This window comes from Callorhinchus milii, unplaced genomic scaffold (genome assembly GCF_018977255.1).
Source record: "Callorhinchus milii isolate IMCB2004 unplaced genomic scaffold, IMCB_Cmil_1.0 Scaffold2, whole genome shotgun sequence".
Lineage (NCBI taxonomy): Eukaryota > Metazoa > Chordata > Chondrichthyes > Chimaeriformes > Callorhinchidae > Callorhinchus > Callorhinchus milii.
In genome coordinates this window covers 124,464,046-124,490,713 of record NW_024704743.1, presented here as the reverse complement: position 1 = coordinate 124,490,713, position 26,668 = coordinate 124,464,046, and the positions used below count along the sequence as shown (strand labels likewise).

The 26,668-nt window shown below is 49.7% G+C and overlaps 1 protein-coding gene across 3 annotated transcripts in view; it reads right to left on the bottom strand.

Moving 5' to 3' along the window:
- LOC103190398 (protein NDRG1) overlaps window positions 1-22,658 on the bottom strand; it is a 71,961-nt gene extending 49,303 nt beyond the window's left edge. For 2 of the 3 annotated variants that reach the window (XM_042346931.1, XM_042346930.1), the window contains exon 1: window positions 22,501-22,658. Coding sequence is in view for 1 of the 3 variants with exons in the window: in XM_007911160.2 (XP_007909351.1) it covers window positions 16,791-16,844 (54 nt within the window). In the remaining 2 variants the exon portion in view is untranslated. Of the gene's footprint in view, window positions 1-16,790; window positions 16,955-22,500 lie in introns of those variants that run through there. The other variant, XM_007911160.2, reaches the window with a different exon arrangement.
- Between the last annotated feature and the right edge of the window lie 4,010 nt (window positions 22,659-26,668).

Here is a 26,668-nt window from a genome sequence, read left to right as displayed (position 1 = left end):
TCCAGCATTGGTATAAACTGTTGTACTGAAAACAGGCTAATAATGATGAATTAAAGGGAATAAAACTGAAGTGAAAACGTGCCTCAAAACATTTTACTGGGCATAAGAAAAAAATTGCAGGAAAACAAAAGGTGTAGAAACCATTTACAGGAATTTAGGGAGCTTTCAGTTCCATTTTGCATATGCAAGTTACTGTACCATTCTTATGTTGATTTACCTACAACAGAATATTTGACAGTAGCAAAGACACACAGTGGAATCTTTTGTTTTGTCAGCCAAATGTCTGCTTAAGACCATCTGAACCAAACTGTGCAATCATTCAACTGCAATAGAGGTAAGCAGGGTCTCCTTGGAGCTGAACTGACTCCAAGGTGACACGCTTGCCAACAGTATGTCGGGATTGAGCCAGCCCTCTGTGATGGTCTTGGTAGCCCAGTCCCTGAGCCTGGCAGATCTGCAGCACTTCAAGGATTAGCAAAGACAGCCTGCAGGACTTGGAAGGACAGAGCAGTCACTGGGGTAGGGTGGTCCTCGCTGGACAAGCAGCGAGAAAGCTTGCCAGACAGCAATATCAATGGCAAGCTATGTGGTTTTAGCTGGTCAGACTCCAGCAGTTACCCGACCACACACTCTAGTTCCCATGCCTTGGCTCTCGGCAACCTGCGCCCAACTCTTTCTGAATTAGGTAAGTGGGATCTCCATCCAGGGAGAGAGCGCATTCCATTCCAACAATCTATCTCTGGGATTTCCATGTGTAGGTGGGAAGGATAGAATTCTCGGTTATGTTTGGATACTCTTAAGCAGGTGAGGGGTTTCCGCATGGATCAAGACACCCAGCTGACCAAAAGAGGAAGCCAGCAGTGATTATCAGTTCTGCTATACTTCCAGGGCCATTTTGGTGTGAATTTGACTAGGCTGAAGCTGTAGTGTGGGCTACTTCCACTACCTCAGAGACCAGCAGTTTTTTTTTTGCACACTTTCTCGTCACAGCAGAACCTGTGCTATGGATACCACTAATGTTAGTGACAACTGGCTATCCATTACAGTCCTCACACAGAATTGATGCAAGGGCACATCGTGAGATATCCCCCCGCACACTTTCTAGCCTGCAGCTCCAATGCTACTCTGCCTGAATTCAGCTAATTCAACAGAACCTGCAAACAAATCGAATCTGAGCCTTCTAGTTTGGATGGATCAGTGCCACAACACAGCATTATAAATCATAATCCAACACCACAAACACTTTGCGATATACTCTTTTACTGTAAAGTATTGTAAAATCTCAGAGGAATATATGTTTGCTGTAAACTCAAATCAACTGGTTAGGTTAAGAAGACACAATGGATAAAAGGTAGCTAAGTTTGGAGTAAATAGGCGGAATTGTTTGCCTATAGGAGTAGCAATAATATTCCTAAATAGTCTTTTCATTTGATACAGTGCATGTAATGTCAAAAGATGTCAAAACATCTTAAAAGAAGTAAATGTACCTGTTGTAAACACAGCAATGTACCACAGACAGCCATGAAGTGAATGACTAATTTTTCAGGGCGACTGCAATCAAACAACATCTTACATCTGTACAGCGCCTTTCCCGCCGGAGGTACGTACCAAGTGCTGACAGCAGCAACTCAAATTAAAATCTAAGCTTATAAAGATATAATGATTTTGAACATCGCCATTTAACAGCGCGCCTCAACCTTTACAATACCAGAGACTGGCTCGGTTTCTTCCTCATAGTAAATGAGCTAGGCTGCCAGGAGACTTCAACCTTCACTTCACCCTCTCCTCTCTACCTCTGCTGACTTCTCCTCCCTCAACCTCTCCCTCCACATCCGCCACCCACATGACCTTACCATCATCAACAAAACGATCTCAGACCATCACTTCATCTCCCTTAACTCATCAATCTACCTGCTCCCTCGACCCCGTCCCTACCCCTCTCCTTGCCTCCCAGCTCCACCTGCTTGCCCCTCTACTCACATACATCATAAACCTCTCCCTATCCACTGGTACTGTTCCACCCCATTAAAAACCACCGTCATCACTCCTATCCTTAAAAAACCTTCCCTGGACCCATCTCTGCTCTCAAACTACCACGCCATCGCCAACCTCCCTTTCCTCTCCAAGGTCATGGAATGAGTCGTTGCTTCCCAGCTTCGTTCCTTCCTCTCCCACCACTCCCTCTCTGAACCCCTCCAGTCGGGTTTCCGTGCCGCCCACAGCACAGAATCAGCCCTGGTCAGTGACAAATGATATTCTGTCCATCTGCGACCAGGGCTCCCTCTGCCCCCTCGCTCTCCTTGACCTCTCTGCTGCCTTCAACAACGTCAACCACTCTATCCTCACCCACCGCCTCTCATCTCACCTCAACCTTCACAGTGCTGTCTTTGATCCTACCTCTCGCACCCCGTCTCCACTTCATCTCCACAAACGGTTTCACCTCTAGCCCCCGCACCGCCTTGTCTGGTATTCCTCAGGGCTCTGTCCTTGGTCCCCTCTTCTTCAATATCAACATGCTCCTTCTTGATGACATCAGCCACAGACATGGGGTCAACTTGTATGTGGATGACACCAAACTGTACCTATCTGCCTCCATTCTTCACTCCAGGACAACAGAATGTCTGTCAGACATCAAGTTCTGGATGAGAGCTAACTTTCTTCAGCTGAATGTCAACAAGACCGAGGCCCTACTGATTGGCTCCCATCAGCGCCTCCTCACCTCAGTCACTGACAGCATCACCATCCATGGGGCTCACTCCCCCTTATTGAGCCAGTCCGGAACCTTGGGGTCTTGTTTGACCCTCAACTATCCTTTCTACCCCACATCTGGCCATGACCCGCTCTGCCTTCCCCCATCTCCGCAACATCGCCCGGTTCCAGCACTGTCTCACACCGCAGGCGCCGAAACCCTCATACACGCTTTCATAAATCCAGGCTTAACTATGCAAACTCTTTGCTTGTCGGCCTTCCCAACTCCTCCCTCCACAGGCTGCGGGTCATCCAGAACACTACAGCCCGTGCCATCTCCCACGCCAGGCTCACCCCCTCACCCAACTCCACTAGCTTCCCATTACACAGAGGACACAGTTCAAAATCCTAGTCCTCACCTTCAAAGCCTGCCATGGCCTTGCTTCCCCCTACCTCTGCGATCTATCCCCCTACCATCCTGCCCACTCCCTCCGCTCAGCGGGCTCCAGCCTGCTTCACGTCCCCCGCCTCACTGTTGGCAGGCGGGCCTTCTGCCACTCTGCCCCCAAGCTATGGAACTCCATTCTGCAGTCCCTCCGTTTCCCCCTTTCCCTTGCCTCCTTTCAAGACCCTCCTCTTCGACCATGCTCCCCCCACTCCCTCCACTGCCCTCCACTCTGCCCAATCTGGACCCCCCCCCCAGTCGGGTCCGAAACATTGACTGCCCAACGCCTTGGGCCATCCTCCCGATGTGAAAGGCACTATACAAAGATAATTTTGTTGTTGTCACGAAAAGAGCTATTTGGTAGAGACCGGCCATGTCATTATCAGACTGGTCCAAGGACTGTTGCCAATTATTGAGAAACTCTGCTGTAGAAGAATAAAGCACTGAATAACCTTACTGTGAAAACAAGCTGCAGATCTGAACTTGGTATCCTTGGAGCCCTGAACAAAATCTATCAAGCTATCTAAATTTAACCTGTATCTGGCAGATCGATTTCCGGGGGTAATAATACCTTAAAAAAAATAATTTGCTCGCTCAATCCATGACTGTTTGTGGGACACTGCTGTGCGCAATTGGCTGTTGCATTTCCCCCACAAAATACAGTCCTCCATTCACTTTACAGCATATTCTGTGAATCGCTTTGAGACGTCTCAAAGTTGTGGTAAGGCAAGGATTATTATTAGAAATTATTTAAGTGAAATTATCGCACTCTAAGGGAATATTCAAGTTACGTCACCAGCAACCCAACAACCTGTAACCTGCCATTTTACAACCTGGTATATAGTCCAGAGCCAAACATAAACAGTCACTGCACTTTAAGGCATATCCTATGAAACACTTTGGGCCATTCTCCTGAACTGAAAGGGGCTATATCAAATGTAAGAACTTCCTATTATTTATATTAATATTGGAATCCGATTTTATGGACCAAACCTCTGCCTTATGAACAGATTGGATATCATGCTTTAAAATCCATTCTAACCTTTTTTTTAAACTAGCCCCAACGACCACACTAACTAAAACTCTTTACACAGAACTAGGATGCTAGAAACAAATAACTTCAGTGATACATGGTTCATTGACTAGTATTTGCCCCCTCTCAACCTGCACTGCAAAGGAATTGTTAATTACAGTATCATCCCAAACAGAAAGGAACTGAATCTTACGGACTGCAACATAGTAAATAAATTGCACATTCCCTTTTTATCAGGCCCTGGGTTTGAAGGTTAATGTATTCTCAACAAGCGGAATGATTACATTCAGGTTACAAATGTTTTAAAGACAAATCTTTGAGCAATATGTCGAAATCTGGGCAGAAGGAACAGCATTATATTAATAATAATCCTTGCAATTGATAATAGCGCCTCATCACGTCATTGAGACGTCTCAAAGTGCTTTACAAAATATATAGTGAATTGTAGAGACTGTATATTTGGTGAGTGAAACACGGCAGCGAATTGCGCACAGCAATGTCCCACAAACAACTGTAGATTGAGTGACCAAATTCATTCCACCAATCAACTAACAACCAGGTTCCTAGTTACTGCTAGGTAAATAGAGGGGTGTGGAGTAAGGAAATTTGACCAATATTTTGCCCTGCCGGAAATGAAACCCAGGTCTTCTCGCTTGCGAGGCTGTGCTCTAACCACTATGCTGCAGGACTTCACCTTTTCCCCAATTCCACTCAGGCTTTCTGAACAATTCAGCTTTCACAGTCCAACTCAAAACATCCACAGATGACATTTCTATCTTTACTACTACACAGGAGCTACTGCATTCTGTAAATGAAATTACTGCATCAACTCTCTGTTTAACTTTAAGTTATAACTTTAAATCTCATCAAATAACATTCATTAACAGTATCAGTGAGCACATCTTTGGGTCGAACAACTTTAGAAAGCAAGCTATATCCAAAGAACAAAGATTTATTTTGATCACTTATCCATGGCTGTTTGTGGGACATTGCTACCATATTCATCCACAAAATAGTCAATCCACTTTACAGTATATCCTGTTTACCCGTTTGAGATGTCTCGACGATGTGATAAGGCGCTATATCTAATGCAAGGATTTTTATTATCAGTTATGCATAGAAAATACTTAGAATCCAATTTCGTAAAAATTCAGAATTTAAAATTCTCAAATGTACATTTCTCTTGAACCTTGGGGTTAGGCTCAGAACTCTAAGATTTAATGGAGGTGTTCAAAATTATGAGGGATTTTGTTAGAGGTGATGGGGAGAAACGGTTTCCTCTGGCCGGTGGGTTGGTAACCAGAAGACACAGATTTAAGATAATTGACAAAAGAACCAGAGGGAAGACGGAGAATTTTTTTTTACCCAAAGAGTTCTTCCAATCTAGAATGCACTACCTGAACAGGTGGTGGAAGCAGATTCGATAATAACTTTCAAAAGGGAATTAGATAGGCTCTTAAAAAGAATTTGCAGGCTATGGGGTAAGAGCGGGGGTGTAGGACTAGTTGGTAGCTCTTTCAAAGAGCCGGCACAGGCACGATGGGCCGAACGATCTCATTCTGTGCTGCTGTAAGATTTATAAAGCTTGCTGGATACGAGTAAACTCCTATGGTGCACTCTACATTGATATTGTCCGTTAGCAATATGCTGGTAGTTTGTGCTAAAACACTCAAGAGCACTAAATCACAGAATAACGTATTACCATATTGGTTTTCAATAAGTCTACAAATTATTGAATGTCAGTTCACTGTGTTAGATTAGCTAATTTCTTTTTGGTGAGGTGGGTGTCTGACATCTGTGGAAATCACCACCATGTTTAAGAGTCTTCAAACTAAACTAAACTGACAATTCCATGTACCCCACTACACATGGAAATCCCAGAGGTAGATTGTTACAATAGAATCTCTCTCCCTGGAGAGACGCATCCTGTTTACCTAATTCCGGTAAGTATTAGGCGCAAAGTGGCAAGAGCCATGGCGCGATGATCCCAGAGTCTGCGTTGGGGTAACTGCTGAGTCTAACCAGCTAAAACTGCAGAGCTTGCCATTGATATTGCTGTTCCGGCAAGTTTTCCTGCTTGCTTGCCCAGCTAGGGCCACCCTACCCGTTATGGCTTTGGCTTGCAGGATAACAGGAACTGAGTGGGATGACTCCTTGTCGTCAATTACTGGTCTAACCTTCCAGGTCCTGCTGATGAGCCAGGATCGGCTGTCATCAACAGTGCCCTGGAATACTGCGGACCCGCCTGGCTCAGGAACCCGACTAGAGAACGTCACACTATCTTATTTATAAAGATAACAGAATGTTTAATCTTCACTAGTGTATAGCAATAAAATAAAATTCAAAGAAAGAAATACTGTCGTCAACTATTACTGCAATTCAAACTAATCAATTTTAGTTACTAGCCTCATAATAACAGTTAGGATAAAGAGAGGCATTTCAGTACAAGATGTCCTCATCTCAAAACATTAATGGGCACCTCACTAGATTTGAATCTTGATCTATAGAAGAAACAGCACAATGAGGTTACATTAGTGCATTAACATGCTGGATAGTAGAGGAAGATATGGACCCTGCTATTAAGGCCATCAAAGGTAATAAAATAAGAACGCAGGGCTCACTTGCACATGAAGAAATCAAGTCATAAAGATCAGAAAGGGCTTAGGTTTGAGGTTGTGATAAGGAACCAACAATGGAAAAATCCCTTTATCATTTTAAACACCTCAATCAGATCACCCCTCAACCTTCTAAACTCAAGGGACTACAGACCAAATTTATGCAATACGTCCTCATAATTTCTAGAGCCGCTACGGGTCTATAAACGCACTATACTCACCCCCTTAGCTAATATGAAGAACGGTGCCAAGGTGAAAGCAGCCAATACTTATGGAAATGTAACTCAGCACAAGTAGCACTTTCAGGAGGTGGCAAAAATGCAATTCTGTGTATAACTTTCCTTTGGTAATAGTTTATCTGTGGTCATTCTTGAAAAACAAACTTCTGGAACTGTGGCCAAGTGAAAACCAGTTCACAGAATTGCTTAGAGCTTTTCACAATCTACAAGAGAAATACATTGCTTAAGGTTGCTGAACTTTAGACGTTTTGCACAATCTGCAAATGTTTCAGTTCAGATGCTTCAGGCTTTATTACCAGTACAGCAGTAGCTTAAATGAACCAGAAACATTTAAAACAACAATGCAATCTGCTAAATTAACAACCTGGTTGTCAACAGTTAGAAAGAGCACACAAGACACAAGCTGTTATGGGGACAATTAAACAGCAGAAGACAACAGCCAGTCATGCCATGGTGAACTTTCCATGTTAAAGATTACTGAGGCAGTTGGAGCACACAACATTATGCCTCGATTCAATATCTTACTCGATAGCTTACCAGTAAAAAGTACAAATTATATTCATCTTCACAAGTTACAATATTCATTGCATCTAATCTCTGACCATGACCTATACAGTTTGGGTCACTCATAGTATACAATTTTAATAGATTTATCAGTGTTTGTGGCCCACAAAAGCCAGCTGAAACCACTTTAAAACTTGTTTTATTGTTGTGCAGTTTTATCTGTGAGAAACAATCAATGTGGCAGCGAAGCCATTGGATGGGGGGGTGGGGGGGGGGGTTCAAAAGTTTCAGATCCAGTGAGATAGAAAGGATTATAACCTAACACAAACCATTAAAGTCAGTTTTTAATTCACAAAAATAAAAGCACAGGATTTTTCCAATGTTTCTTTTTTGTGTCAAAAAACAGGAGAAAATTAGAGGGGAGGGGGAAGGAACACAAAAGCAGGCCTGTTACTGTTCCGCATCACGATCAATCGGTCTGAATGTTTTAATTTTTTTACTAGAAGGATCCCAAATAGTCTTATACAATACAGTAAAATTGTTGAGGAACCTCCTCAATTGATCGCCAATCAATTACTTAATCTTGTTCACATAAGACCATTTCATCATTCATGATATAATACAAAATTACATTTGTATAACGCCTTTCACTTTTCACCCTCCGTAGCCTCCTTCAAGTCCCGCCTCAAGACCCTCCTCTTCGATCATGCCATCGGCCAACCCCTTCCCCTCCCCCCCAACCCCAGCTCAGGTCTGAAATGCAGACTCCGTCCAGCGCCTTGGGACGTCCTCCCGACGTGAAAGACGCTATACAAATGTAATCTTGTTGTTGTTGTTGTTCACTAGTATAGTTCAAAATTTAGTACCATTTCAATTAACGATTGTAATCCCCACACTAGCCTTCTGATCACCTGTTACTGCCAGTCGTGCATTACGGGAAAAACAACAAACAATAGTATTACATTTGTAAAGGGCTTTTCACGTCGGGAGGACGTCCCAAGTTTCTGAACAGTTGGGGATCAGGACCCGAGCGTGGGGGGGGTCAGGGATGAAGGAGCGCAGAGAGGCAGGAGGGCGGCTGAAGGCACGGTCAAAAAGGAGGGCCCTGAGTGAGTTAAAAGGCTACAAACACAGAGAAGCATTCCAACTACCTGCAAAGTAACAGCCTTAGCAAGATTAAACTGTAGTACTGCCCAATAATAATGGTTTGGACCAACAACCAACCACCACAAAATAAGAAGCTCCTTTAATTAAGCTGGTATATAAAATCAAGATTCTATCTAAACCGAGATTCTATCTGGGTTTCACAGGCACAATGTTTTAGTCAAAAAGCAAAACAAATCCTTTGGTCTTATTCAAATAAAATCTAATACCAAAGCCAATACACTCGACATGGAGCAAACTGGAGGTTAACTTCTAAATGGAACTTAGCAAATGCAGGGTTTGCGTTTTCACAAACCAAAGTACATCCACAACCCCACACCACATCCATGCAAAATCGAGAAAGCTAAAATTTGATTAAATTAAAACACCTTATACCAGGTGTATCTTGCCAAGACTGAGTGAAATGCAATGCAGTAAAAAAAGTGCTGAAATCTGGGATCATCTCCTCAAAGCAGTTTGCTTACCAAGGTACGGTCGAAGAGTACTTGAAAAAGGGAACGAGGGGGCAAGACAGAGGGACTGAGGGAGAGTGTTCCAGAGTTTCTGGGCGTGTTGGCTGAAATCATGCCCTCCAATGGTGGGGCAGAGGGTGTGAGAGATGAGCAGGAGGCCGGTGCCAGTCAAGCGTGGCGCCGGGTGGTGGATTGGGGCCTGAGGAGTTCGGAGAGGTAAGGAGGTGCCAGAGAGTGAAGGGGTTAACTGGAGATTATTCAGAACTCTACAGCTCATGTCCTCTCCCACACTAAGCTCCATGTGCCAATCACCCCCACCTTTGCCCAGGCTCCCCATCCCCCAGAGAATTGAATTCAAGATACTCGTCCCACCTTTGAGCACTCGTCTTGTTCCTCCTTTCCTCTGCGACCCACTTAACCTTTACCAATCTGTCCACTCCTTCCACTCGTTGGGCACTCACCTGCTCCATGTCACCCGCTCTACCCATCCCACCACCGGAGATCGGGCCATAGTATTTCTGCCCCCACCCTCTTGAACTCCACCCCAGAGCCCCTCTGCCTCATCCCCTCCCTTGCCTCCTTCAAGGCCCATCTCAAGTCTCTCCTCTTCGATCACCTTCCCACCACCAATTCCTGTCTGCTCCTATCGATTTCAATCCGCAGCTCATGTGCAAGCCCTTCACTATCTAGCGCCTCAGGTCATCCTCCCGACATGAAAGGCACCGTATAAATGCAATCTGTTTTTTTCTGCAGAAGTAGCACAGGTCTGCTGAAAAAATGCCAAAAGATTGGTTAATTATCTCAACGGAGATGCTAGAAATGCCATAAACATCCCAACAGTAGATGTGCTAAAATCATTTTACAACATATAATTTCAGAAAGGCAGATTTACAAGGATTTGCCATTTGCTAGTACCTCATCTTAAAAGTCAATCTAATTGTACAACTTTGGGTTATCAGTCATTGATAGATCATCATTAGACCCTCTTTGAAAACCCAGCAACACCCTACCCTGGATTGTGGATTAATTTGATAAATTTGTCAAAAGTCATTAAAAGCAGTTCTTATACTCACTCGTTTACTGCACAATGTCAAATACATTCAGAATGAAAATTATTTCAATTTTCTCAAGGTAGGATTTTTTTTCAAAAAGTTCTCCATTAGTGATTTACACCCAGGCATGTCTGCACTTCTCAAAACGTAGCTCTTTGACCGTGTTTCCCCCTCCCTAATCCCTTCGGCACCCACCCCTAGCTTGTCAAGTGCTTTGAAGTATCCTCCCAATGTAAAAGCACTATATAAATTGTATAGTATTGTAACACAGCATGAGATATGATCAAATCCTAAATCAACAACTTCCCCAACAGATGCATAGTTATCATGGTTCGAAAATAACCCTGAATCAGTCACAAAACAGGAACCTAGGTCACAAACCCTTCTGGTGGCCTGAAATTTCAAGTTGGGACACACAACCCAAATTCTCTACCAAATATTTTGACAGATTAAATCCTTTTATCCTGCACTTCTCAAATGTTACCCACTTCTTCCTCAATCAATTACGGCTAGCTAGAAAGTTTTAGACACTTTTTGGTCTGGGGTTATCAGGCAATTCTTATAGGAAGAGTTAATAGTAATTCTTGCATCTAATATTGCGCCTTATCACGTCGCCGAGACGTCTCAAAGTGCTTCAGAGAATAAACAGTAAAGTGAATGGACTGTATATTTTGTGGGCAAAACGTGGCAGCCAATTGTGCAGAGTAATTAATTAGTTGCCACGTTGTCAACATAGGCAAGCTAGTTACTTATAGGAAGGTCCCATTGCATTATTGACATTGGATTTACATTGTAATGTTCAGGTTCAAAAGCTTGCCAGTCCTTNAAAAAAACAGCTGGAGTAGAGCATTTGGTGATTTGGAGCCTATACATGGAAACTCAACACTCAGTATTAACAGATTAGTACTATTGGCTTTAAACAACTGACATTCTCTTTGTGACACTCAGAGGATACAGTTCAAGATCCTGGTCACGTTCAAAGCCCTCCATGGTCTTGCTCACCCCTACCTCTGAACTCCTAACCCCTACTATCCTGCTCGCCCCCTCCGCCCTGCTTCACATCCCCCGCCTCGATCACCCCACTACTGCCGGCCGGGTCTCCTGCCACTCTGCCCCCTCCCTCTGGAACTCCATCCTGCAGTCTCTCCGCTTTACCCCTCCCTTGCCTCCCTCAAAACCCATCACAAGACCCTCCTCTTCGACCATGCTTTCGATCTCCCTTCTTCCCCCACTGCCCTCCACCCTCCCCGACCCCCAGCTCGGGTCCGAAACAGCGTCTTGTGACGTCCTCCCGACGTGACAGGTACTTTGCAAATGTAATTTTGTTTTTGTTGTTTTGCAAGTGTAAAACATCAAGAGGCAGAAGACATCAATAAAAATCGAAAGTTCAGGCTTGCACTTTGTTCATTTTTTGTGGTTTCTTTAGTTTTATTGCAACTAAATTGACTGAATACAGATATGCTGTATTCAAGATCACTTGCTAAGGCACTCTCCTGAAAACCAAGGAAACTGTTATGGAATTTATATTGCATCCTAATGTCTTCAAAGTCAGGAAAATTAAACAATGTTTCAAAACTCTTTAGTATTACTTCCAAAGCAACAACAACAAAATTACATTTGTATAATGCCTTTCATGTCGGGAGGACGCCCAAGGCGCAGGACAGACAGAGCTTCGGACCCGAGCTGAGGGTCGGGGAGGGTGGAGGGCAGGGGAAGAAGCAGGGAGATCAAAAGCACGGTCGAAGAGGAGGGTCTTGAGATGCGTCTTGAAGGTGGCGAGGGAGGGGGGCGAGGCGGAGGGACTGTGGGATGGAGTTTCAGGGGGTGGGGGTAGTGGCAGAAGGGCCACCCGCCAATAGTGGGGCAAGCGAAGCGGAGAACGTAAAGCAGGCCAGAGCCCGCTGAGCAGAGCAAGTGAGCAGGATGGTAGAGGTTTAGGAGGTCGCAGAGGTAGGGGGAAGCAAGTCCATGGAGGGCTTTGAAGGTGAGGACTAGGATCTTGAACTATACCCTCTGTGTGATGGGAGTCAGGCGAAGATGGGGGTGATAGGGTCAGGGAGCCGGTGCGGGAAAGGACACGGGCTGCAGAGTTCTGGATGATCTGCAGTCTATGGAGGGAGGAGTTGGGGGCCGACAAGCAGGGAGTTTGCGTAGTCACTGCTTAGCCTCAATGTAATGAGAACATGCATGAGGGTTTCGGCGCCTGCGGTGTGACAGTGGCGGAACCGGGCGATGTTGCGGTGGTGGGGAAGGCAGAACGGGTCATGGCGCAGATGTGGGGTAGAAAGGATAGTTGAGGGTCAAACAAGACCCCAAGGTTCGGGACTGGCTCAGTGAGGTGGAGTGAGCCCCATGGATGGTGATGCTGTCAGCGCCTGAGGTGCGGAGGCGCTGACGGGAGTCAATCAGGAGCCTCGGTCTTGTTGACGTTCAACTGAAGAAAGTTCGCTCTCATCCAGGACTTGATGTCTGACAGACATTCTGACAGACAGTGATCCTGGAGTCAAGGGTGGAGACAGAGAGGCACAGTTGGGTGTAATCTGCATACATATGGAAGTTGACCCCATGTCTGCGGATGATGCCACCAAGGGGGAGCATATAAATATTGGAAGAGGGAGACCAAGGACAGAGCCTTGAGAAATGCCGCATGAGACGGTGCGGGGGCTGGTGGAGAAACCGTTTGTGGAGATGAAGTAGAGGTGGTGTGAGAGGTACGATCTGAATCAGTCAAGGACAGAGCCGTGAAGGTTGAGGTGAGAGGAAAGCCGATGGATGAGGATAGAGTGGTCGACAGTGTCAAAGGCAGCAGAGAGGTCAAGGAGGACGAGGAGGCAGAGGGAGCCCTGATCGCAGATGGACAGAAAGTCTTTGGTCACTTTGACCAGGGCTGTTTCTGTGCTGTGGGCGGCATGGAAACCCGATTGGAGGAATGTGTTAAACAGAGGGAAAATTTTGAGGAATTTTTTTTACACAGCAAATTGTTCAGATCTGGAATGCACTGCCTGAAAGGGTGGTGGAAGCTTTTAAGAGAGAAGCAGATAATTATTTGGGGAGGACAACTTTGCAGGGCTATGGGGAGAGAGCAGGGGAGTGGGATTGATTTTGATAGCTCTTTTCGGCACAGACACGATGGGCCAAATGGCCTCCTTCTGTACTGTATAATTCTATGACGGATATTTGACAGATCAGAAGATCCCTGGTTCAATACCCAATTTGTGCAAATTAGCTGGTCTCAGCAAGTTTTTCAGTGATACAAATAGTTTCAGATACCCGGGATATAATCTAATCCCAGCAAATTAGATTATATGTTGGCAATGACTGGATGGAGCTAATTTGTGATGCCTCTTCCATGGTTGGATTTTCTGCTGATATTCCTGGCTTTCACGTGGAGAGGAGGGAGGAAAACAACTGGTCGAAGGAAGGAATTCCAGAGGTTAGGGAGGGAAATCCTCTTTCTACTTTGGAGAATCGGAAAGTTCAGCCACTGATGATGGCATGTGTAGACAGGGGAAGCCCACCAAGCCTAAATCACCCAGCTGATCAGAGGGGGCGAGCACTGTAGTAGATTTGGAGGAGATCAGAGAGAAAGGGAGGTTCGTGGGTATAAAGTGATAACAAGTGGAGGCTGGCAAGGACTGGGTGATGTATAACTACAACTAGAGGGCAACCAATATCCATCGCAACATAACACAGGGTCTTCGAGGAAAAACTGTTGCCAGGGATGATATCAGTTAGAAGTCACAAGTTATAACTCATTAAAAAAATACTGCAGATGCTGGAAATCTGAAAACAAAAACGGGTCAGGCCGCATCTATGGAGAAAGGAAAGTGAGTCAACGTTTCGGGTCCACGACCCTTTGTCAGTTCTCCAAAATTTTGAGCTATTAAGAGATTGAAGAATTCAATATTAACCAAAATAAACCCTCAGCCCCTCTCAAGAACTTCTGGTTTTAACAAGAATCAAAAATATGCTGCCTGAGCTGAAGATTTGTTTTGATCCAATCTAGGTCACCTGGTACTATTCAACTATAGGTAGTGGTGAGGTGGAAAACAGCGACAAAGGAAGTTAGTTTGAAACATTTGCATGTGATAAATTTTCTTTAGTTCTTTGAAAGTTTTTTAGGTACAGATTGATCAGCTTTTAAAATATGAAACATTTTCACAGTCAAGCGTTATTCCTTCCACACCTAAAAAAAAAGCCCCAAGTTAGTCTTTTCCTATTTCTAAGCATCATAAAATGGGTGGGTAAAAATCATTAATGACAAATCATAGTATAACCTTCCCATCTGCACTGGAAGCANTTTTTTGTGTCAATTAATTCTGGCAACAGGATGCACCTTAGAATTACTAGTCATATGAAACCAATTCACAGCATATGAACAGCACCCCAATCCTTTTCCAAGGAAGAAAACCTGACCAAACAAGTATACCAAAGCAGTATACTATTAACAATCCCTACATTTGATATGCTTGCTACGCCCTTGGGGTCTTGTTTGACCCTCAACTATCCTTTCTACTCCACATCTGTGCCATGACCCGCTCTGCCTTCCCCCATCTCCACAACATTGCCCGGCTCTGCCACTATCTCACACCGCAGGTTGCCGAAACCCTCATGCACGCTTTTATTACATTAAGGCTGGACTATGTGAACACCTTCCTTGTCGGCCTCCCCAATTCCTCCATAGGCTGCCGATCATCCAGAACTCTGCAGTCCATGTCCTCTCCCGCACCAGACCCTATCACCCCCACCCTCGCTCAACTCCACTGGCTTCCTATCGCACAGAGGATACAGTTCCAAGATCCTGGTCCTCACCTTCAAAGCCCTCCATGTTTTGCTTCACCCCACCAGCTCTGCAAGTTCCTAACCCCCTACTATCCCGCTCGCACCCTCTGCTCAGTGCGCTCCGGCCTGCTTCCCTTCCCCCACCTCGCTCGCCCCACTATTGGTGGGTGGGCCTTCTGCCACTGCGCCCCCACCCTATGGAACTCCATACCGCAGTCCCTCCACCTCACCCTTGCCTCCTTCAAGACCCATCTCAGGCCCTCCTCTTCAACAGTGTTTTCGATCACCGCTTTCCTCCCTGCCCTCCACCCTCCCCGAAACTGTCTGTCCAGCGCCTTGGGACATCCTCCCAACGTGAAAGGCACTATACAAATGTAATTTGGTTGTTGTTGTTTCCACATCTGAAGGACGTCTCAAAGCCCTTCACAAGATTTGCTATAAAGTATATTGACTGTTTATTTTGAAAGCGGCAACTAATTTGTACACAGTAGTGTCCCACAAACGAAGTGATTGACTGATTTTATCTGGGGGATTCTTAGCCATGTCATCAGGAGAAACTCCCTTCTCTTTTTGTGCTTCAGGATAATAATAATCCTTGCATTTATCTGAAACGGAAGGAAAATAATATGTATGGAAAATGAAGAGACCTGGTGATCCTGATTGACAAAAAATTGAAGCTCTCCCAACAATGCACTGTGGCAGTGAGTAAAGCAAACCAGATGTTGGGAGTATCAAAAGATCAATAGAAAGCCCAAAACAGTGGGGTAATCGTGCCACTGTATAGATCATTGGAGACTATAGATTACTTAGAGACTGTGTACAGTTCTGGTCACCGCAGCACAAAAAGGATATTGGAGAAATCGAGAAGATACAGAGGGCAACCAAAAAGATTTGAGGGAATTGAAGGACTGGACTGTGAGGAACGACTGAGTAAATTGGACAACAACAACAACAAAATTACATTTGTAAAGCGCCTTTTACGTTGGGAGGTGTTCCAAGTCGCTGAACAGTCAGGGATCAGTTGGGGTTCACCCTGGAAACGAGAAGAGTGAGAGCCGACACGATTGCTGTCTTTAAGGCTCTAAAGGGGCCAAACAATCTGGATCATGATGGGCTGCTTCAACGTGTCCAGAATAGTAAACCAGAGGCCACGGCCCTGCGATTGAAGGGCATAAATACAGAACAAGTCCACCAAACACCATTTCAGTGAGCGGATAGTGACCGTGTGGAACAGACTCCCCGGGGAGACGGTGAAGCAGGAAATGTTGATACTTTCAAACGCAGATTAGACAGTTTTCTTTTAGGGAATAATATGATGGGATACAGCGCACAGGGAGATGGGGACATATGCACATGTGACCACCAGGGAGGTGGAAGGCCAACCGGATGGACCTTGGCTGTTTTTTGTCGAGCATTTCTTATGTTATTTGACATAGCAGCTTATCAAGTTTTTGAGAAACCACAAACCACTTCACAGAACGTACTGTAAAGGGTATTAACTACTTTTGTGGGATCTTCAATGACCATCTGGATGGGCACAGACGGCCTCGGTTTAACATCTTATCCAAAGGACGGCACCGCAGACAATGCAGCGCTCCCCCAGCAACGCACTGGGGCGTCAGCACTGAGCAGGTCGTCCTGAACCCACGTCGCCCTGACCCAGAGGCGGGAGCGCTGCCATCCCACTGCCACCACCTCACCCCGTGAGGAATTAATTATACCTTCTTCCTCCTTCACAGCAACGGTGTGGGGGGGTGGGGATACAAAACGGGGCTTAAGTGGAGCAAACGGCCAATAACACGACGAGAACGTGTACCTCTTCTTCCTCAAGATCAATGCAAAACGGGGTGAAGGGCCGGAAAGCCTGCATCAAGACAGAGCCGGCGGGAAAATACCCCCACCCGCCTCCCCACCACTGGCCGATGTGAGACAAAATGGCGCCTCTCCGCGCGCTTCTCCCCTCCCGTCTGCACACACCGCGGGGGGCGGGGCTTAGGCGGTGTTTACTGGGTCTGATTGGACGCAGCGATGGGCGGGGCTGCCTGTGATTGGCGGAGCCGCCGTCCCAACGGTCAGTGAGGGGCGGTTGGCAGCGCGCGGGGCGGCGGCGGCGGGACGGCGCCCACGTGGCTCTCAGCCGTTTGAAAGCCGCTCGGGCGGCCCCGGGGCGGCGGCGGCGGAGGAGGAGGAGTCCTCTCCTCCCGAATCAAACCAACGCTCTGTGCAAAACTCGGACAAAATGGTGGAGAGGAAACAGGAGCACAACCTTCACCCCCGTCCCCACCCCATCCCCACCCTCTCTACCCCATCCCCAACGCCCCCTCTCTACCCCTCCCCCTCCCGCTAACCCCTCTCTCTCTGTTCCTCTTCGCTCTCCTCTTCCCCCTCTCTCTCCTCTGTCCTCCCTCCTCAAACCCCTTCCCTCCCTCCCTCCTCTAACCCCTTCCCTCCCTCCCTCCCTCCTCTAACCCCTTCCCTCCCTCCCTCCCTCCTCTAACCCCTTCCCCTCCCTCCCTCCCTCCCTCCTCTAACCCCTTCCCTCCCTCCCTCCCTCCTCTAACCCCTTCCCTCCCTCCCTCCCTCCTCTAACCCCTTCCCTCCCTCCCTCCCTCCTCTAACCCTTCCCTCCCTCCTCCTCTAACCCCTTCCCTCCCTCCCTCCCTCCTCTAACCCCTTCCCTCCCTCCCTCCCTCCTCTAACCCCTTCCCTCCCTCCCTCCCTCCTCTAACCCCTTCCCTCCCTCCCTCCCTCCTCTAACCCCTTCCCTCCCTCCCTCCCTCCTCTAACCCCTTCCCTCTCTCTTCCTTCCCCCTCAGGGTTTTGAACCACCAAAACAACAACAACAACAACAAGATTCCATTTATAGAGCGCCTTTCACGTCAGGAGGACGTCCCAAGGCGCTGCACAGTTGGGTCAGGACCCGAGCAGTGGGGAAATGGTCAGGGTGAGGGGAGGAAAGGGAGGGAGAGAGGAGGGGGAAATGGTCAGGGTGAGGGGAGGGAAGGGAGGGAGAGAGGAGGGGAAATGGTCAGGGTGAGGGGAGGGAAGGAAGGGAGCGAGGAGGGGGAAGAGAGTCGAGAGGGGAGCTGAAGGCTCGGTCAAAGAGAAAGGTTTTGAGACCGGCCTTGAAGGAGGAAAGGGAGGAAGCGGCGAAGGCACTGGGGATGGAGTTCCAGAGCCTCGGGGCTGAGAGGCTGAAGGCCCGACCACCGATGGTAGGGCGGTTGGGGCGGGGGACGTGGAGCAGACCGGAGCCAGAGGAACGGAGGGTACGGGCAGGTAGGGAGGGGGATAGTAGGTTGGAGAGGTAGGAGGGAGCGAGGCCGTGAATGGCCTTGTAGGTGAGGATGAGGATCTTGAAATCAAACCCCTTCAAAGAGGTGTGTACCACCACCACCGACTTCTACACTTTATTTCATGTTCAGTTTTAGTGAAGCTTTTAATTTACAAACGGGCATTTAATGGCATTAATTAAACATTTAATATTCAATTTCCATTATTTCATTTAAAGTTATTCAAGCGCCCCTCCTCCATTCTCTTCGATAGATTTGCCCACAAAATGCACAGTTACTACACTTCACAGTATGTCCTCACCACCTCGGCTGACATCGGTGCAGTGCTGGGAGTGAGCGCTGCATTTTTAACCACTGACCTTCGGATAAGACTTTAAACCGAGGTCCCATCTGCCTGTTCAGGTACAACAACAACACGATTACATCTGTGTAGTGCCCTTCGTGTCGGGAGGACATCCCAAAGTGCTGCACAGTGACAGCATTTCAGACCCGAAAGGCATTAAAGATCCCGTCACTGATGGGAGAGAAGAGAATGTCTGGTGTCCCGGACAACCTCCCAATAAAATTGGTCATTCACTTCACAGCTGTTTGTGGAAGACCGGTGTGTGCAAATTCACTGCTGTGTTCGCCTGCAAAGACAGTCACTACACTTGACAGTAAAATCCTACAAAGTGCTTTGAGATGGCTCACCGAGGTGATGTGTCAGATTATACAAAGGTTATTGTGATGAAGAATGCCCACCTGGGCAAGGAACCTGGAAAGGCACCAAGCGGGTGGGGGAGGCTAAACACTTTGAGTCAAGGGGAGGGGATGTGAGAGAGACCATTTACATCCATCCATAACGGGCAAATCATTTTTTTAAAAAGTCAAAGTCAACAGATCAGACGATACACTGAGGATTTAATATATTGGAAAGCAGAGTGAAGAACAGCTTGGAAATCAAAGACCGAATCACTCTGCATTGAACCTCAACTCCCAACCATCTGGGAAGGGAGTTTCTCCTGGTTTCCTGGCCTACAATCCTCCAGATTAAATTGTTCATTCACATTAGGACTGTTTGCAGAACACGACTTTGCAACCTTCGCTTACAGTCACTACACCCTACACAAAGTTTGTGAGGCTCAGTGTTATAAAAACTGCAAAAAAAGTATTTTTTATCTGCTACTGTTTCTAGTGCCATTTGGCTTGGGAAGGCTGATCACCTGAAGGTTCACACACCAGGGACTGAGTGCCTGAGCAAGTCAGCAATAACAACTTTCACTTGTATAGCGCCCTCCAAGCAGATAGCGTCTCAGAGCGCTTAACAGTGGCAGAGCCACTAAACTAAACTAAACTAAACTGGCGGAGGCGGTGGGTCAGCCTCAGGTATGTAAGGTTGATCTTCATGCCGTCTTCTATTGGGTTTTCGTATCCTGGTTACATTTGAGAAAAGTAATTTCACACTCTAATTAGTGCCATTTTGCTCGATTCACACAATAGGTGCAAACAGGAGACAGTCATTCTACCTTTGTGCTGTGTTCATGGATTACCCACAGAGTACACATGAAGCTCCACGTGTGGGCGGGTTTGCAACAAACTTTTTTTAAAAAAATGGAAAGTAAAAGAATGTTACCCTCAGGGGCTCAGCTCCGGGGTCTGGGCTCTGGGGTCTGAGCTCTGGGCTCCCGGCTCTCCGGGCTCTGGGCTCCCGGGGTCCGGGCTCCCGGCTCTGGGCTCCCGGGTCCAGGCTCCCGGGTCTGGGCTCTGGGCTCCCGGGCTCTGGGCTCCCGGCTCCGGGCTCTGGGCTCCCGGCTCTCCGGGCTCTGGGCTCCCGGGGTCCGGGCTCCCGGGTCCGGGCTCCCGGGTCCGGGCTCCCGGGCTCCGGGCTCCCGGGCTCCGGGCTCCCGGGTCTGGGCTCCCGGGTCTGGGCTCCCGGGTTTGAGCTCTGGGCTCCGGGCTCTGGGCTCCCGGGTCTCCGGGCTCTGGCTCCCGGGTCTGAGCTCTGGCTCCGGGCTCTGGGCTCCAGGCTCTGAGCTCTGGGCTCCCGGCTCTGGGCTCCCGGGTCTGAGCTCTGGGCTCTGGGCTCCAGGCTCTGAGCTCTGGGCTCCCGGCTCTGGGCTCCCGGCTCTGGGCTCCCGGGTTTGAGCTCTGGGCTCCCGGCTCTGGGCTCCCGGCTCTGGGCTCCGGGCTGGAGGACAGCACACACACCGTCACATCTCTCACAACACGCCAGTTCACACACACGCATGTAAACACAAAACAGATCCTGTTCTCTCTCCGCCCACAACCCCCCCCTCCCCCACACGCTCTCTCCTGAGAGCCTTCTGATCCTGTTCCTCCTCTCCCCCCCACCCCCCCCACCTGTCACAACCCCCCCCCCAACACTCACACATCCTCTCCCCCCACCCTCACACAACCCCCCCAACACACACATCCCCCCACCCTCACACATCCTCTCCACCCGCTCACACATCCCCCCACCCTCACACATCCTCTCCCCCCTCACACATCCCCCCAACACTCACACATCCTCTCCCCCCCACCTCACCACCCCCCTCACCCCCCCCTTACACATCCCCCCCACCATCCTCTCCCCCCCTCACACATCCCCCCCACCCTCACACATCCTCTCCCCCCCCTCACACATCCCCCCCACCCTCACACACCCCCCTCACCCCCCTTACACATCCCCCCCACCCTCACACATCCTCTCCCCCCCTCACACATCCCCCCAACACTCACACATCCTCTTCCCCCACCCTCACACCCCCCACCCTCACACCCCCCCACCCTCACACACCCCCACCCTCACACCCCCCCTACCCTCACACACCCCCTCACCCCCCCCCACCCTCACACACCCCCCTCACCCTCACACACCCCCCACCCCCCCCACCCTCACACACCCCCTCACCCCCCCCACCCTCACACACCCCCTCACCCTCACACACCCCCTCACCCTCACACACCCCCTCACCCCCCCCCCTCACACACCCCCCTCACCCCCCCCCCCTCACACATCCTCTCCTGAAGGAACTAAACAACTTTTTTTTAAAAAATCAGTTCACAAAACCTCTGACGCATTTGCAAAGTGTATTTACCAATAGTTATATACGGTACAAACGGCCCTGAGGTTCGGGTTATTCACTCACTCGGAACTCAACATTTACAAAATAATAAAACTTTTTTAAAAGCAAAAATAAGGATTATTTGTGAACATCCAATGGCTTCGGAAATCCCCGGAGTTTGTACTCACTGTCACATCACTCACAGACATTACTGACTACTCCTTCCCATTTTACTCGTGTTTCAGACACCACAACCCCCCCCCACCCCCACAACCCCCCACACCCCCCCCACCCTCTCCCCCACAGCCCCACCCTCTCCCCACACCCCCACAACCCCCCCACCCCCCCACAACCCCCCCCCACACACACACCCCCCCCCACCCCCACAACCCCCACACCCCCCACCCTCTCCCCCACAGCCCCACCCTCTCCCCACACCCCACAACCCCCCACACCCCCCCACCCTCTCCCCCACACCCCCACAACCCCCCCCCACCCCCACCCCCCCACACCCCCCCACCCTCTCCCCCACACCCCACCCTCTCCCCCACACCCTCCCACAACCCCCACACACACCCACACCCCCACCCTCTCCCCCACACCCCCACCCTCTCCCCCACAGCCCCCCCACACCCCCACCCTCTCTCCCACAGCCCCCCACCCCCCCCACACCCCCACCCTCTCCCCCCACCCCCCCACCCCCCCACCCCTCCCCCACACCCCCACAACCCCCCACACCCCCACCCTCTCTCCCACAGCCCCCCACCCCCCCCACACCCCCACCCTCTCCCCACACCCCCACCCTCTCCCCCACACCCCCCCCCCCCCACCCCCCCCACACCCCCTCCCCCAACCCCTCCACCCACACACCCCCAACCTCCCCCCACACCCACAATCCCCCAGACCCCCCACCCTCTCCCCACCCCACAAACCCCCCCAGACCCCCCCAACCCTCCCCCCCATTCCCACAATCCCCCCCCCCCGACCCCCCCTCCCCCCCCCCATTCCCCCTGTAAACAGGACCACGAAAGGGTTTCCAATCGGAACTTAAAAACTACAGCGTTTAAATCACATCCCGAGACACAGCGCAGGTTCGGATTTCTGTTGATTTTTCAATTGTTTTTTAGTGTAAACAAAGCACCAAAACCCTCAGAAACCTCTTCCCCGAACACATCCCTCAACTCACCTCCACACCAGAACCCTCTCGCGCTGTGCGGCCCCGACAGCGGCGTCGCTCTCAAATGTGACTTTCTTAAAAATATACTTTGGAAAGTGCAGATGGAGACAAGTTCCTAATGCGGTGACTGTGACCCCCGGAGGCGGCTCTGGGGGGGGCTCTGGGGGGGGCTCTGGGGGGGCTCTGGGGGGGGCTCTGGGGAGGGCTCTGGGGGGGCTCTGGGGGGGGCTCTGGGGGGGGCTCTGGGGAGGGCTCTGGGGGGGCTCTGGGTGCTCTCGGTGGGGCTCTGGGGGGGGGGGGGGCTCTGGGTGCTCTGGGGGCTGCTCTGGGGGGGCTGTGAGTGCTGCTGCTCTGGGCGCTGTGGCTGTTTGCTGGCGGTGGGTGTGAGCGTTGGCTTTAAGGCTGTGGTCTCAGCCCTCCCCCTCCCTCCCCCCCTCAGCCCTCCCCTCCCTCCCCCCCCTCCCCCCCCTCAGCCCTCCCCCCCCCTCAGTCCTCCCTCTCCCCCCCTCTCCCTCCCCCCCCTCAGCCCTCCCCTCCCTCCCTCAGCCCTCCCTCCCTCCCCCCCCTCAGCCCACCCCTCCCTCCCTCAGCCCTCCCCTCAGCCCTCCCCCCCCCTCAGTCCTCCCTCTCCCCCCTCTCCCTCCCCCCCCTCAGCCCTCCCTCCCTCCCTCAGCCCTCCCCTCCCTCCCTCAGCCCTCCCCTCCCCTCAGCCCTCCCCCCCCCTCAGTCCTCCCTCTCCCCCCCTCTCCCTCCCCCCCCTCAGCCCTCCCTCCCTCCCTCAGCCCTCCCCTCCCTCCCTCAGCCCTCCCACTCCCCTCTGTTTTAAATATACTGTCCACGTGTTTGATTCCACCACAGACACTGCCCCACAGCCCCACAGCTCCGGTGTTTATTTGCCAAACATATGTGTATATTTACTAAAATACGTTTGTGGTAAAGTTGGGAAATAAAAACAAAGACTTTTTTTTGCAACTCTCAATGTAATTAAACCCTCAGAGGACGCACTGCTCCGCCGACCTCCCAAAGAAGCTTCTGATCTGCTGCAGTGGCTGTGCACTGACGGTGGGTTCTCGGCAAATGGCACAGTTCCCATTTTATTGCATTGTTTACAGTCTCCCACATGATAACACATTCACTACACACGATTGTCACTCCACATACACAATACACAGTCCAATAAACGGATAATAATGTGGTCGTTCAACCCGCGGCTGTGTGCGGGACACTGCTGCGCAATCGGCCGCCGCGCTTCACCCACAGAGTATTCAGTCAATTCACTTTACTGTATATCCTGCGAAGCGCTTTGAGACGCCTCGAAGACGTGATAAGGCGCCGTATCAAATGCAGGGATTATTATTATTAAACCTAGAATGGCCTCATGCCCTTTCAATAACACTTGCGGTTAATAATAATAATAATCCTCGCATTTGATATAGCGCCTTATCACGTCTTCGAGATGTCTCAAAGCGCTTCACACAGTATACTGTGAAGTGGATTGACTATATTTTGTATGCAAAACGCACCAGCGAATTGCACACAGCAGTGTCGTTTTCACCATTCCTCCCTCCCCCCAAAAACCTTACAGTTGGAGGCAGTTTTCATAACACAAATATTCACATCAGAGACAAGTTCAGTTGGTTTCTAAATGTTTAAATAAACATATATGTAAATCCCCACCACAGCCACACACTGAGTGAGTCACTTCTGCATTTGCTGTAAATCTTTATGGTGTGTTAATTAATGTGTGTCATGTACAGGAATGCTTTCCCACAAATAACCCTTACATTTCCAGCTATTTCATAATTCATGGCATACGGTATAGGCGTTTTAAGCCATTTATTCCAACCTAAACATCTGCAAATTACAGAAGAATGTCTTGATATGTAATTTTAAAAACACACCTCCCGATCATAAAAAATAATCCTTGCATTTGATATAGCCTCCTAATCCGAGGTGACTTCTACCTCCACTTCACCCCCTCCTGCTCTACCTCTGCCGACTTCTCCCTCCTCTCTTCCCTCAACCTCTCCCTCCTCATCCACTCCCCCACCCACGTCCGTGGCCACCCCCTTGACCTGGTAGTCACCCGGGGCCTCACCGTCTCGGACATCAACAACAACAACAAGATTACATTTGTACAGCGCCTTTCACATCGGGAGGACGTCCCAAGGCGGACATCACCATCATCGATAAAGCCATCTTGGACCAACACTTCATCTCCCTCAACACCTCTGTACCCCTTCCCCTTTCTCAACTCTCCACCATCACGTACCGTCCATGGAAAAATGTTTCCTCCCTCTCCCTCTCCGCTGCCTTGGAGTCATCTGAACTCCTTCACCTCTGGCCCTCCCTGACCGATCTTCCCTCCTCACTCTCTTTTCTCCACAACTCCCTCTCCTCCATTCTGGACTCCCTTGACCCCCTCACCTCCCGAACTGCCTCATACTCCCGTAAATCTCCCTGGTACACCTGCCATCTCCATTCCCTCAAGGCACAAGTGCGAACTGCCAAACGCGCCTGGACCACATCCAAGGTCCATCAGCAGATGTGGCTTCACCACAACAAAACCTACTGCTGCGCTCTTGCCTCCGCCAAATCCTCCTTCTACTCCAAGGTTATCTTGGAGACAAAGGACAACAACAACAACAACAACAACAAGATTCCATTTATAAAGCGCCTTTCACGTCAGGAGGACGTCCCAAGGACAACCCCCGCTTCTCTTTTCCACCACAAACCGTCTCCTCCATCCACCTTCCCACACCTCGCCCATCCTCTCCTCAAACTCCAACTGCGAGGAGATGCCGGATTTCCCCGAAACCAAAATCGAGGGGATACGTTCAGCCACCTCAGCCCCATCCACAGCCACCCCCACATAACCTCTCCCTTATGACCCACGCCCCACCCATCCCCCCCTATACTTCTTCGACCCTATCTCTCCCTCCCTCCTCCGTGATTGTTCGCAAACTCAAACCACCCCCCCTCCTGCTCTCTTGATCCTATCCCCACCTCTCTCCTCATCTCCTAGCTCCACCTTCTGGTCCTTCTCCTGTCCGACGTCATCAACCTCTCCTAGTCCACCGGTTCAGTTCCCACCTCCCTAAAAACAGCCGTCATCACACCCATCCTGAAAAAACCTTCTCTGGACCCATCCCTACTCTCCAGCTACCGCCCCATCTCTAACTTCCTATTCCTCTCCAAGGTTCTGGAACAAGTCATCGCGTCCCAGCTCCGCTCCTTTCTCTCTCGCCATTCCCTCTTTGAATCCCTCCAATCTGGCTTCAGCGCTGCCCACAGCATGGAAACAGCCCTGGGGGTTACAGTCACTAATGACATTCTAAACATCTGTGATCAGGGCTCCCTCTGCCTCCTTGTTCTCCTCGACCTCTCTGCCACCTTCGACACTGTCGACCACTCCATCCTCATACACCACCTCTCCTCTTTACTCAATCTTCGCGGAACTGCCCTTGTCTGGTTCGATTCCTATCTCTCTCACCGTCTCCATTTTGTTGCCTGTAATGGTTTCTCCTCCATCCCCCGCACTGTCATGTCTGGCGTCCCCCAGGGCTCTGTCCTTGTCTCCTCTTTAATATCTACATGCTCCCCCTTGGTGACATCATCCACAGACATGGGGTCAACTTCCATATGTACCCGGATGTCACCCAACTCTATCTTTCTGCCTCCACCCTCAACTCCAGGACCACTGCTGTCCTGACAGACTGTCTGTCAGACATCAAGTCCTGGATGAGGGCAAACTTCCTACAGTTGAATGTGAACAAGACTGAGGCCCTCCTGATTGACTCGCGCCAGCGCCTCTGCACCTCAGGCTTTGGCAGCATCACCCTCCGTGGTTGGACACTACAACTCACCAACTCACCAGCCAGTCAGGAACCTGGGTGTCTTGTTCGACCCTCAACTGTCTTTTCTCCCCCACATCCAAACCATGACCTTCCCTCACCTCCGTAACATCGCCCGACTCCGCCACTACCTCACCCTTCAGGCCTCTGAAACTCTTGTTGGTGCCTTCATCACCTTCAGGCTCGACTATGCAAACGCCCTACTTGTCAACCTTCTCAACTTCTCCCTCCACAGCTGCAGATAATCCAGAACTCTGCAGCCCGTGTCCTCTCCCGCACCAAACTCCGTGACCCCATCTCCCCCATTCTCGTCCGATTCCATT